This window comes from Panulirus ornatus, chromosome 63, assembly GCF_036320965.1.
Source record: "Panulirus ornatus isolate Po-2019 chromosome 63, ASM3632096v1, whole genome shotgun sequence".
Lineage (NCBI taxonomy): Eukaryota > Metazoa > Arthropoda > Malacostraca > Decapoda > Palinuridae > Panulirus > Panulirus ornatus.
In genome coordinates this window covers 28080295-28095356 of record NC_092286.1, presented here as the reverse complement: position 1 = coordinate 28095356, position 15062 = coordinate 28080295, and the positions used below count along the sequence as shown (strand labels likewise).

The following is a 15062-nucleotide window of genomic DNA, read 5'->3' as shown; positions in this document are numbered from 1 at the left end:
TTTCTACTTTACCTCGTCTGTACATAGTTTGGTAAGGCACATTTACCTCACTTGCCTTAGCTCCTATTCCTCACCTGGCTAGGTGTGTGTCCTTCACCTGGTCTATGCATCATTTGGTGAGTCCTCACCCTTTGCCATGAATCAGCATGGGCCAGCTTGGGGGTCGTATCCGAGTGGGTTTGAATCAGTGGCACATCAGTCAGCCCACAACCAACCCATGTTTTCATCCAACCCTTGAGGCTGATTGATAAATGGGTACCTAGCTTACACTGGGGTATGTGAGCACACATACATAGGAATAAAAACTTGGTACTCTGCTGCCAGCTAGAGGGGATTGATAAATGGGTACCTAGCTTACACTGGGGTATGTGAGCACACATACATAGGAATAAAAACTTGGTACTCTGCTGCCAGCTAGGGATTGATAAATGGGTACCTAGCTTACACTGGGGTATGTGAGCACACATACATAGGAATAAAAACTTGGTACTCTGCTGCCAGCTAGGGATTGATAAATGGGTACCTAGCTTACACTGGGGTATGTGAGCACACATACATAGGAATAAAAACTTGGTACTCTGCTGCCAGCTAGGGATTGATAAATGGGTACCTAGCTTACACTGGGGTATGTGAGCACACATACATAGGAATAAAAACTTGGTACTCTGCTGCCAGCTAGGGATTGATAAATGGGTACCTAGCTTACACTGGGGTATGTGAGCACACATACATAGGAATAAAAACTTGGTACTCTGCTGCCAGCTAGGGATTGATAAATGGGTACCTAGCTTACACTGGGGTATGTGAGCACACATACATAGGAATAAAAACTTGGTACTCTGCTGCCAGCTAGGGATTGATAAATGGGTACCTAGCTTACACTGGGGTATGTGAGCACACATACATAGGAATAAAAACTTGGTACTCTGCTGCCAGCTAGGGATTGATAAATGGGTACCTAGCTTACACTGGGGTATGTGAGCACACATACATAGGAATAAAAACTTGGTACTCTGCTGCCAGCTAGGGATTGATAAATGGGTACCTAGCTTACACTGGGGTATGTGAGCACACATACATAGGAATAAAAACTTGGTACTCTGCTGCCAGCTAGGGATTGATAAATGGGTACCTAGCTTACACTGGGGTATGTGAGCACACATACATAGGAATAAAAACTTGGTACTCTGCTGCCAGCTAGGGATTGATAAATGGGTACCTAGCTTACACTGGGGTATGTGAGCACACATACATAGGAATAAAAACTTGGTACTCTGCTGCCAGCTAGGGATTGATAAATGGGTACCTAGCTTACACTGGGGTATGTGAGCACACATACATAGGAATAAAAACTTGGTACTCTGCTGCCAGCTAGGGATTGATAAATGGGTACCTAGCTTACACTGGGGTATGTGAGCACACATACATAGGAATAAAAACTTGGTACTCTGCTGCCAGCTAGGGATTGATAAATGGGTACCTAGCTTACACTGGGGTATGTGAGCACACATACATAGGAATAAAAACTTGGTACTCTGCTGCCAGCTAGGGATTGATAAATGGGTACCTAGCTTACACTGGGGTATGTGAGCACACATACATAGGAATAAAAACTTGGTACTCTGCTGCCAGCTAGGGATTGATAAATGGGTACCTAGCTTACACTGGGGTATGTGAGCACACATACATAGGAATAAAAACTTGGTACTCTGCTGCCAGCTAGGGATTGATAAATGGGTACCTAGCTTACACTGGGGTATGTGAGCACACATACATAGGAATAAAAACTTGGTACTCTGCTGCCAGCTAGGGATTGATAAATGGGTACCTAGCTTACACTGGGGTATGTGAGCACACATACATAGGAATAAAAACTTGGTACTCTGCTGCCAGCTAGGGATTGATAAATGGGTACCTAGCTTACACTGGGGTATGTGAGCACACATACATAGGAATAAAAACTTGGTACTCTGCTGCCAGCTAGGGATTGATAAATGGGTACCTAGCTTACACTGGGGTATGTGAGCACACATACATAGGAATAAAAACTTGGTACTCTGCTGCCAGCTATAGGGATTGATAAATGGGTACCTAGCTTACACTGGGGTATGTGAGCACACATACATAGGAATAAAAACTTGGTACTCTGCTGCCAGCTAGGGATTGATAAATGGGTACCTAGCTTACACTGGGGTATGTGAGCACACATACATAGGAATAAAAACTTGGTACTCTGCTGCCAGCTAGAGGGGATTGATAAATGGGTACCTAGCTTACACTGGGGTATGTGAGCACACATACATAGGAATAAAAACTTGGTACTCTGCTGCCAGCTAGAGGGAGGGCTCAGATACTAGAGTAATGGCCCTCTCCATGACCCCTGCAAATTTCTTGTTTGACTCTGCCCCCAGCGAGAGTGAGGGCTCAGGTGGTAGAGTATTGGCTCTTGCCAGTACCCCAGCTAACTCAGGGAATATCCCATCCCCTGCCCTTGGAGCAATCCATTAGATAGGTTCTTGACAGCAGCTGCCCATGGTGGTACTACAGTCCTTACTGAGGAGTGTTAAAGTGGTTCCCAGAACCATCTTATGCTCTCATGTTAGGACTGCTGGTCTTATTTTCTGTCCCGTCAAAATAGGCTCCTTGGGTTTTCAGTGTGATGGCAACCATGGTATAGTGGTTAGCATTCCTGACTGTGACACATTCACGGGCCATCCAGGTTCTAATCTTGGTTGCGGCAGTCATTCCACAGTCAGCCCACCTGTTCATCCACTCCAAAGGGCTGGTAAATGAAATGTGTACCTGGCTTAGGCTGGGGTATATACACACATTTATTTATTTGTTTATTATACTTGATCGCCATTTCCTGTGTCACTGAGGTAGTGCCAGGAAACAGACAAAAAGGCCACATTTGTTCACACTCAGTCTCTAGCTGCCATATATAATGCACTGAAACCACAGCTCCCTTTTGACATCCAGGCCCCACAAAACTTTCCATAGTTTACCCCAGACGCTTCACATACCCTTGTTCAATCCATTAACAGCACGCCGACCCCGGTATACCATGTCGTTCCAATTCACTCTATTCCTTGCACGCCTTTCACCCTCCTGCATGTTCAGGCCCCAATCGCTCAAAATCTCTTTTACTCCATCCTTCCACCTCCAATTTGGTCTCCCACTTCTCCTCGTTCCCTCCACCTCTGACACATTTATCCTCTTTGTCAATCTTTCCTCTCTCATTTTCTCCATGTGACCAATTGTCAATCTTTCCTCTCTCCAAACCATTTCAGTACACCCTGTTTTGCTCTCTCAACCACACTCTTTCAATTACCACACGTCTCTCTCACCCTTTCATCACATACTCGATCAAACCATCTCACATGACATACTGTCCTCAAACATCTCATTTCCAACATATCCACCCTCCTCTGCACAACCCTATCTATAGCCCATGCCTCGCAACCATATAACATTGTTGGAACCACTATTCCTTCAAACATACCCATTTTTGCTTTCCGAGATAATGTTCTCGCCTTCCACACATTCTTCAATGCTCCCAGAACTTTAACCCCCTCCCCCACCCTTTGACTCGCTTCTGCTTCCATGGTTCCATCTGCTGCCAAATCCACTCCCAGATATCTAAAACACTTCACTTCCTCCAGTTTTTCTTCATTCAAACTTACCTCCCAATTGTCTTGTCCCTCAACCCTACTGTACTTAAGAACCTTGCTCTTATTCACATTTACTCTCAGCTTTCTTCTTTCACACACTTTACCATACTCAGTCAATAGCTTCTGCAGTTTCTCACCCGAATCAGCCACCAGCGCTGTATCATCAGCAAACAACAGCTGACTCACTTCCCAAGCCCTCTCATCCACAACAGACTGCATACTTGCCCCTCTTTCCAAAACTCTAGCATTCACTTTCCTAACAACCCCATCCATAAACAAATTAAACAACCATGGAGACATCATGCACTCCTGCTGCAAACCGACATTCACCGAGAACCAATCACTTTCCTCTCTTCTTACTCGTATACATACTTTCATCCTCAATAAAAACTTTTCACTGCTTCTAGCAACTTGCCTCCCACACCATATACTCTTAATACCTTCCATAGAGCATCTCTATCAACTCTATCATATGTCTTCTCCAGATCTGGAGAAACGTCTTTTAATTCCCCTAAAATTTATTGATATTCTCTCACCCCATCTCTCATTTGCCTTCTTTTTCACCCCTTGCACCTTCCTCTTGACCTCCTGCCACTTTCTTTTATATATTTCCCAGTCTTTTGCACTCCTTCCTTGTAAGTGTCATCCAAACGCCTCTCTTTTTTCTTTCACTAACAACTTCTTCATACCTCCACTCACTACCCTTTCTATTCTGCCCATTTCCCATCTTTCTCATGCCACATGCATCTTTTGCACATTCCATCACTGCTTCCTTGAATTTATCTCATTTCTCACTTACTCCCCTCTTGTCATTTGCTCTCACCTTTTGCCATTTTACACTCAATCTCTCCTGTTACTTCCTCACACAAGTGTCCTTTCCAAGCTCACTTACTCTCACCTCTCTCTTCACCCCAACATTCTCTCTTCCTTTTTGAAAACCTTTGGAAGTAACCACCTTCGCTTCCACAAGATAGTGGTCTAACATCCCTCCAGCTTCCCCATTCAGCACATTAACATCCAAAAGTCTCTCTTTTACATGCCTATCAATTAACACTTAATCTAACAATGCCCTTTGACAATCTCTCCTGAACTCACATACATATAATTATGTATATCTGTCTTTTACCTTGCAAACGCGGGAGACAGCGACAAAGTATAATAATAATAATAGAATATCTGTCTTTTTAAATCAGGTATTCCCAATCATCAGACTTTTTTCAGCACACATATCCATAAGTTCTTCACCATTTCCATTCACAACACTGAATACCCCATGTACACCAATTATACCCTCAACTGCCACATTACTCACCACATTTAAATCACCCATCACTAATACCTGGTCTCATGCTCCAAAGCTGCTGACACACACTCATTTGCTCCCAAAATACCTGCTCTCTTTCTTCTCATACCCAGGTGCATAGGCACCAAATAATCACCCATCTCTCTCCATCCACTTTCGGTTTTATCCACATCAATCTAGAATTTACTTTCTCACACTCTATCACATACTCCCACAACTCACGCTTCAGGAGTAGTGCTACTCCTTCCTTAGATCTTTTCCTCTCACCAACCCTTGACTTCACTCTCAAGACTTTTCCAAACCATTCTTTTCCTTTTCCCTTGAACTTTGTTTCACTCACAGCCAAAACATTCAGGTTTCTTTCCTCAAACCTACTTCCTATCTCTTTTCTCATCTTGTTTACATCCACGCACAATTCAGACACCCCAATCTGAGCCTTTGAGGAGGATGAGCTTTCCCTGCTTGACTCCTTCTGTTTCCACTTTTAAAAAATGAAATACAAGGAGGAGAGGGTTTCTAGCTCCCCGCTCCCTGTAGTCACCTTCTACAACATGTGGGGAATACATGGGAAGTATTCTTGTGTTGTAGTGGAGGTGCTGTGCATGCTAGACTCATGGATTGATGGTCTTACCTGAAGCTTGCCTCAAATCTTGTACTTATTATAGAAAGTTGTTTTCACCCAGAGATGTTGAGACATTAGTTTACTTACTTGGAATGTTTAGTTTTTCTTGGGTCATTCCACTAGATGCCTTCCTTCACTAACGTAACATTGGATGATGCAGTTCCATTTCCAGTGTGTCTGTTTCACATATGCTTCTTGTAAGATCGTCTCATAGCCCTGTGTCTTCAAAGTTTATATTGATTTAGGTGAGGCTTCTTTGCCTCTGCTATGTCAATGATGACAGGTAAAAAGTGATTAGGTGTCTGCTCAAGTGGAATCCTTGATCGTTTGTGGAACTGTTCCATACTGAGCCTCAAGTGAGCTTTGCCTATTTGCAGTACACAGAATCTTAGCTCTTGTTGCTGGTGAAGTGCAGGGGATACTTGCACAAGTTGCTTTGGGTAGTTTCAGGTAGAATCTCTCATTAACTTAAGGTCATGGTGAAGTTTTGGCTGAAATGATACCATAATTTTAAGTTTTTACAATGCTTGGGTGGGTGAAGAGGGTTCATCCACATGGATACACCAAATTTTTTGTGGGCACAATGATGTTTGAAAATTTTTTGAGCAAATCCTTTTTTTGTATACTCATAGGGACTCTGTAATTAACATAGAAATGATTAGATATGGGGACCATGATTGATTGTAGTTTTTATTTTTATAGAAAATGAATAGAACTAAAGAAAAGATTAGATGTATGGACCACAGCAGATACTAGTCGTTACTTTTATATTGAAAATTAATATAAATGTGTAAAAATCAGTGAGAAATGGTGCCATTAAATTTTTATTTACCCCTCAGTTCATGGTGTATCTGAACCTGTGGCTGCCACTGGCCCAGCCCCAGGAGGATCTGCAGCTCCACCTTCTCAGGCCCCAGTTGTTTTAGAGGAGTGGCAGGTACCACTCAGATATCGTCGAGAACTTATTTCTGAAGAGGAAATTGAATACATAAATGTAAGATGAGACATGGCTTTGTCATGAAGTAGCTGATTTTTCCCTTGGCATCGTAATTTAATCTATTAACCTCATTTCCTGTGCACAGTGAGGAGTGTGTGGAAAGAGATGAAAAAATGAGTTAATTTGATGTTTTCGTAACTAAGTCCTGATGGTGTATATGGATGCTATCATGGAAAAAGGTGGATGCATTGAAAATTGAATGTTTGAAGACAGTATGTGGTGTGAAGAGGGTTGATTAAGAAATGATGGGATATTAGAGTAGTTGTGGCTGTAAAAAGAGAGCTGAAGAGGGTGTACACAAATGGTTTTGCATGTGAAGAGGCTGCCTAAGAGGGTATACGTATCAGTGGACTGAACCAGGGTATATGAAGCTGTCATGGGAAACCTGTGAAAGGTTTATGGGGCCTGGTTGTGGATAGGGAGCTGTGGTTTTGTTGCAGTATATATGACAGCTAGAGAGTAGATTTGAATTAATGAGGCTGTTCTTTGTTTGTGCCTGACACTACCTTGCTAATGTGAACAAGTGTGAAAAATATGTTGTGAAAGAAAAGAGAGGAGTTTGAATGATACTTGCAAGGAAGGAGTGCATATGACTAGCAGGTCAAGATAAATGTGCAAGGGTTGAAAAAGAGGGCAAATGAGAGTTAGTGGGAGTATCATTAGATTTTAGGGAGAATGAAAAGATGTTTTGGAAGGAGGTAAATAACCTGCATAAGACGAGAACAAATGGGAACATCGGTGAAGGGGCAAGTGGGGAAGTAGTGACAGTCAGTGATGAAATGAGGAGATGGAGTGAATATTTTAAAGGTTTGTTGAATGTGTTTGATGATAGAGTGGCAGATATAGGGTGAGAGGGTCAGTGAGAATGTTTTGGTTAAGAGCAAAGAGATAGTGAAAGCTTTGCATAAGATGAAATCCGGTAAGGCAGTAGGTTTGGATGATATTGTAGTGGAATTTGTAAAAAAAAAGGGATGACTATGTTGATAATTGGTTGGTACGGATATTCAGTGTATGTATGGACAATGGTGAAGTGCCTAAGGATTGGCGGAATGCATGCACAGTACCATTGTACAAAGGCAAAGGGGATAAAGGTGAGTCTTCAAACTACAGAGGCTTAGGTTTGTTGAGTATTCCTGGGAAATTATATGGGAGGGTATTGATTGTGAGGGTGAAGGCATGTACAGAGCATCAGATTGGGGAAGAGCTATGTGGTTTCAGAAGTGGTAGAGATTGTGTGGCTATGGTGTATGCTTTGAAGATTGTGTATGAGAAATACTTAGAAATAGATGGATTTGTATGTAGCATTTATGGATCGGGAGAAGGCATAATATAGGGATGACAGAGATGCTTTGTGGAAGGCCTTAAGGGTATATGGTGTGGGAGGTAAATTGCTAGAAGTAGAGAAGTTTTTACCAAGGATGTAAGGCATGTGTACAAGTAGGAGAAGAGGAGAGCGATTGGTTCCCAGCGAATGTCAGTCTGTGGCAGGGGTGTGTGATGCCCCCATGGTTGTTTAATTTGTTTATGGATGGGGTGGTAAGGGAGGTAAATGCAAGAGTTTTTGGAGAGAGGGGTGAGGGCCTGGGAAGTAAGTTGTTTGTTGCTTATCGATGATACAGCTCTAGAGGCTGATTCAAGTGAGAAACTGCAGAAGTTGGTGACAATTTGGAAAAGTGTGTGAAAGGAGAAAACTGAGAGTAAATGTGAATAAGAGCAAAGTTATTAGGTTTAGTAGGGTTGAGGGACAAGTTAATTTGGACATAAGATTGAATGGAGAAAAACTGGAGGAAGTGAAGTGTTTTCAATATCTGGGAGTGGACTTAGTAGCAAATGGAACCATGGAAGCGGAAGTGAGTCACAGGGTTGGGGAGGGGGCGAAGATTCTGGGTACGATGAGGAATGTGTGCAAGGAGAGAATGATATCTCAGAGAGCAAAAATGGGTATGTTTGAAGGAATAGTAGTTCCAGCAATGTTATATGGTTGCAAGGCATGGGCAATATAGAGGGTTGATTGGAGGAGGGTAGATGTGTTGGAAATGAAATGTTTGAGGAGAATATGTGGTTTGAGGTGGTTTGATCGAGTAAGTGATGAAAGGGTGAGAGAGATATGTGGAAATACAAAAGACTGTTGTTGAGAGAGCAGAAGAGGGTGTGTTGAAATGGTTTGGACATAGGAGAGAATGAACGAGGAAAGATTGACAAAGAGGATATATGTGTTAGACTTGGAGGGAAGAAGGAGAAGCAGGAAACCAAATTGGAGGTGGAAGGATGGAGTGAAAAAGATTTTGAGCGATCTGGGCTTGAACATACAGGAGGGTTAGATCTGTGTAAGGAATAGAGTGAATTGGAATGATGTGGTATACCGGAGTCAATGTGCTGTCAATGGATTGAACCCGGGCATGTGAAGCATCTAGGTTAAACCATGGAAAGGTCTGTGAGGCCTGGATGCAGATAGGGAGCTATGGTTTCCATGCATTACACATGACAGCTAGAGTCTGAGTGTAAATGAATGTGGCCTTTTTTGTCTGTTTTCCTGGCTGTACCTTGTTTAAGTGGGGGGAAGATATGCATTTTCCTGTGGGACAGGGTAGCGCCAGGTATGGATGAAGGCAAGCAAGTATGAATATGTACATGTTTATATATGTATATGTCTGTGTATGTGTGTGTATATGTTGGTATGTATATGTATGTATATATGCATGTATGGGTGTTTATGTATTTATATTTATTTATTTATTTTGCTTTGTCGCTGTCTCCCGCGTTAGCAAGGTAGTGCAAGGAAACAGACGAAAGAATGGCCCAACCCACCCACATACACATGTATATACATACACGTCCACACACACAAATGTACATACCTATACATCTCAGTGTATACATATATATACACACACAGACATATACATATATATATACACATGTACATAATTCATACTGTCTGCCTTTATTTATTCCCATCGCCACCTCGCCACACTTGGAATAACAACCCCCTCCCCCCTCATGTGTGCAAGGTAGCGCTAGGAAAAGACAACAAAGGCCCCATTCGTTCATGTTCAGTCTCTAGCTGTCATGTAATAATGCACTGAAACCACAGCTCCCTTTCCACATCCAGGCCCCACAGAACTTTCCATGGTTTACCCCAGATGCTTCACATGCCCTGGTACAATCCATTGACAGCACGTCGACCCTGGTATACCACATTGTTCCAATTCACTCTATTCCTTGCACGCCTTTCACCCTCCTGCATGTTCAGGCCCCGATCACACAAAATCTTTTTCACTCCATCTTTCCACCTTCAATTTGGTCTCCCACTTCTCCTCATTCCCTCCACCTCTGACACATATATCCTCTTGGTCAATCTTTCCTCACTCATTCTCTCCATGTGAACAAATCATTTCAAAACACCCTCTTCTGCTCTCTCAACCACACTCTTTTTATTTCCACACATCTCTCTTACCCTTACATTACTTACTCGATCAAACCACCTCACACATATATATATGTGTATAAGATTGGATGGGCCATTCTTTGTCTGTTTCCGGGCACTACCTCGCTGATGCAGGAAACAGCAATTAAGTATAATGATATAATAAGATATATGTTTCATAGACTATCTTGAAGGCTTGTTGGGATGGCTTTTTGTATAAAGAAATTTTGAAGTTATTTCCAAAGATGATAAAGTAGGCTTTAGGAAAGGCGAATAGATACAATATTATGCAGTAGACTGTTGATGCAGCTGCCCAGGGTGGCACTACCATCCTAACTGAGGAGCATTAAAATGTTGCTTATTCCAACATCAGTACACCTGTTGCATGGCTCTAGGATCTTGAGTCCACAAGCTTTGATGTTATGAGGCTGAAGGTCTGTCTCCCAGCTACCACACTTTTCCTCTGTCTCACCTGTTGCTCTTCTAATTCTGCAAATTTTGAATCTTTTCTTCTACTATTTAAACTCTTTCCATGAGACTGTGGCATCCTCTCACCCACAATCTGAGATCTTTTGCTTCGGGGATTTCAGCATTCACCATTGGGAATAGTTGAATTCCACCTATATGGATGGTAGGGGATTAAAGCTCTTTAAGTCTCCATTCTCAGTGATCTAGAGAAAATTATCTCCCACCCTACCTATTCCTGACCATTGTGACCACTCATAATATTCTGGATATGTTCTTCACCTCTATCAATCCTGCTGTAACTACACAATCTCATCCCCAATTAGTTTATCTGATCAAGAATAAAAAGGGAAGTGCATGGTGGACAGAAGAGATTAGAAATGCTGAAGAAGGGAAGAAAAAGGCATTTGGTATATTGCTCAATAGGATTGTACCAGTGGAGATTCAGCAAGGGAGGGAAGAATACAGAATATGTAAGCACAATGTTAAGCTGATAAAAGAAAGCAAAGAAAGTGTAGATGAAGATTTGGAAAGGAAATTAAGTTTCATGATAATAAAAAACTTGAAGGTGAAAAAAGAAAGGTGGATGTAAGAGTGGAAATGTTGATGTGAGAAGTAAGGAAGGGAAGTTCCTGAATCAAAAGGATGAAGTGAAAGGAAGATGGAAAGAGTATTTTGAAGGACTGATCGATGTGGGAGAAGGGGATGCAGCAGTTGTTACATGAACGGATATGGAGGATGGAAGAGGATACAAGTGTAGGGACCTTTAGCCAAAAAGGAAGGTAAGGAAGGCAATGATGAGGATGTAAGTAGCTATTATATGGGAATAAGTCTATTAAGTATACCAGGAAAAGAGTATGCAAGAACATTAATTGACAGAGTGATGGAAGTGACTGAATGCAGAATAAGTGAAGAGTAAGGAGGTTTTAGGAAAGGTAGGGGATGTGTGGATCAGATTTTTTTGATAAAGATGACTGTGGAACAGGATTTAGCAAAAGGTAAGAAGTTTTATGCAGCTTTTATGGCTCATATCCTTGGGGATAGGGGAGAAAGAATACTTCCCACGCATTCCTCACGTGTCGTAGAAGGCAACTAAAGGGGACGAAAGCGAGGGGTTAGAAACCCTGCCCTCCTTGTATTTTAACTTTCTAAAAGGGGAAACAGAAGGAGTCATGCGGGGAATGCTCATCCTCCTTGAAGGCTCAGATTGGGGTGTCTAAATGTGTGTGGATGTAACCAAGATGAGAAAAAGGAGAGATAGGTAGTATGTTTGAGGAAAGGAACCTGGATGTTTTGGCTCTGAGTGAAACGAAGCTCAAGGGTACAGGGGAAGAGTGGTTTGGGAATGTCTTGGGAGTAAAGTCAGGGGTTAGTGAGAGGACAAGAGCAAGGGAAGGAGTAGCACAACTCATGAAACAGGAGTGGTGGGAGTATGTGATAGTGTAAGAAAGTAAACTCTAGATTGATATGGGTAAAACTGAAAGTTGATGGAGAGAGATGGGTGATTATTGGTGCATATGCACCTGGGCATGAGAAGAACGATCATGAGAGGCAAGTGTTTTGGGAGCAGCTGAACGAGTGTGCTAGTGGTTTTGATGCACGAGACCAGGTTATAGTGATGGGTGATTTGAATGCAAAGGTGAGTAATGTGGCAGTTGAGGGAATAATTGGTATACATGGGGTGTTAAGTGTTGTAAATGGAAATGGTGAAGAGCTTGTAGATTTATGTGTTGAAAAAGGACTGGTGATTGGGAGTACCTGATTTAAAAAGCGAGATATACATAAGTATACGCATGTAAGTAGGAGAAATGACCAGAGAGCGTTATTGGATTACGTGTTAATTGATAGGCACGCGAAAGAGAGCCTTTTGGATGTTAATGTGCTGAGAGGTGCAACTGCAGGGATGTCTGATCATTATCTTGGGGAGGCGAAGGTGAAGATTTGTAGAGGTTTTCAGAAAAGAAGAGAGAATGTTGGGGTGAAGAGGGTGGTGAGAGTAAGTGAGCTTGGGAAGGAGACTAATGTGAGGAAGTACCAGGAGGGGGGGACTGAGTACAGAATGGAAAAAGGTGAGAACAAAGGAGGTAAGGGGAGTGGGGGAGGAATGGGATGTATTTAGGGAAGCAGTGATGGCTTGCGCAAAAGATGCTTCTGGCATGAGAAGCATGGGAGGTGGGCAGATTAGAAAGGGTAGTGAGTGGTGGGATGAAGAAGTAAGATTATTAGTGAAAGAGAAGAGAGAGGCATTTGGACGATTTTTGCAGGGAAAAAAATGCAAATGAGTGGGAGATGTATAAAAGAAAGAGGCAGGAGGTCAAGAGAAAGGTGCAGAGGGCAAATGAGAGTTGGGGTGAGAGAGTATCATTAAATTTTAGGGAGAATAAAAAGATGTTCTGGAAGGAGGTAAATAAAGTGCATAAGACAAGGGAGCAAATGGGAACTTCAGTGAAGGGGGCTAATGGGGAGGTGATAACAAGTAGTGGTGATGTGAGAAGGAGATGGAGTGAGTATTTTGAAGGTTTGTTGAATGCGTTTGATGATAGAGTGGCAGATATAGGTTTTTTTTTCAAGGTGGTGTGCAAAGTGAGAGGGTTAGGGAGAATGATTTGGTAAACAGAAAAGAGGTAGTAAAAGCTTTGCGGAAGATAAAAGCCGGCAAGGCAGCGGGTTTAGATGGTATTGCAGTGGAATTTATTAAGAAAGGGGATGACTGTATTGTTGACTGGTTGGTAAGGTTATTTAATGTATTTATGATTCATGGTGAGGTGCCTGAGGATTGGCAGAATGCTTGCATAGTGCCATTGTACAAAGGCAAAGGGGACAAAGGTGAGTGCTCAAATTACAGAGGTATAAGTTTGTTGAGTATTCCTGGGAAATTATATTGGAGGGTATTGATTGAGAGGGTGAAGGCATGTACAGAGCATCAGATTGGGGAAGAGCAGTGTGGTTTCAGAAGTGGTAGAGGATGTGTGGATCAGTTGTTTGCTTTGAAGAATGTATGTGAGAAATACTTAGAAAGCAAATGGATTTGTATGTAGCATTTATGGATCTGGAGAAGGCATATGATAGAGTTGATAGAGATGCTCTGTGGAAGGTATTAAGAATATATGGTGTGGGAGGCAAGTTGTTAGAAGCAGTGAAAAGTTTTTATCGAGGATGTAAGGCATGTGTACGTGTAGGAAGAGAGGAAAGTGATTGGTTCTCAGTAAATGTAGGTTTGCGGCAGGGGTGTGTGATGTCTCCATGGTTGTTTAATTTGTTTATGGATGGGGTGGTAAGGGAGGTAAATGCAAGAGTTTTTGGAGAGAGGGGTGAGTATGCAGTCTCTTGAGGAGGAGAGGGCCTGGGAAGTAAGTTGTTTGTTGTTTACCGATGTTAGGGAGGTGAATGCAAGAGTTTTGGAAAGAGGGGCAAGTATGAAGTCTGTTGTGGATGAAAGAGCTTAGGAAGTGAGTCAGATGTTGTTTGCTGATGATACAGCGCTGGTGGCTGATTCATGTGAGAAACTGCAGAAGCTGGTGACTGAGTTTGGTAAGGTGTGTGAAACAAGAAAGTTGAGAGTAAATGTGAATAAGAGCAAGGTTATTAGGTACAGTAGGGTTGAGGGTCAAGTCAGTTGGGAGGTAAGTTTGAATGGAGAAAAACTGGAGGAAGTGAAGTGTTTTAGATATCTGGGAGTGGATCTGGCAGCGGATGGAACCATGGAAGCGGAAGTGAATCATAGGGTGAGGGAGGGGGCGAAAATTCTGGGAGCCTTGAAGAATGTGTGGAAGTTGAGAACATTATCTCCGAAAGCAAAAATGGGTATGTTTGAAGGAATAGTGGTTCCAACAATGTTTTATGGTTGTGAGGCATGGGCTATGGATAGAGTTGTGTGGAGGAGGGTGGATGTGTTGGAAATGAGATGTTTGAGGACAATATGTGGTGTGAGGTGGTTTGATCTAGTAAGTAATGTAAGTGTAAGAGAGATTTATTTTCTTTTTTATTATTATACTTTGTCGCTGTCTCCCGCGTTTGCGAGGTAGCGCAAGGAAACAGACGAAAGAAATGGCCCCCCCCCATACACATGTATATACATACGTCCACACATGCAAATATACATACCTACACAGCTTTCCATGGTTTACCCCAGACGCTTCACATGCCCTGCTTCAATCCACTGACAGCAAGTCAACCCCGGTATACCACATCGCTCCAATTCACTCTATTCCTTGCCCTCCTTTCACCCTCCTGCATGCTCAGGCCCCGATCACACAAAATCTTTTTCACTCCATCTTTCCACCTCCAATTTGGTCTCCCTCTTCTCCTTGTTCCCTCCACCTCCGACACATATATCCTCTTGGTCAATCTTTCCTCACTCATCCTCTCCATGTGCCCAAACCACTTCAAAACACCCTCTTCTGCTCTCTCAACCACGCTCTTTTTATTTCCACACATCTCTCTTACCCTTACGTTACTCACTCAATCAAACCACCTCACACCACACATTGTCCTCAAACATCTCATTTCCAGCACATCCATCCTCCTGCGCACAACTCTATCCATAGCCCACGCCTCGCAACCATACAACATTGTTG

At 42.5% G+C, this 15062-nt stretch overlaps 1 protein-coding gene across 1 annotated transcript in view; it reads left to right on the top strand.

The window, feature by feature from the left end:
* The window catches only part of LOC139745818 (alpha-ketoglutarate dehydrogenase component 4), a 41423-nt gene that overhangs the window by 5707 nt on the left and 20654 nt on the right, over window positions 1-15062 (top strand). The window contains exon 3 of the mRNA XM_071656398.1: window positions 6436-6590. Coding sequence (XP_071512499.1) covers window positions 6436-6590 — 155 coding nt within the window. The remainder of the gene's footprint in view (window positions 1-6435; window positions 6591-15062) is intronic.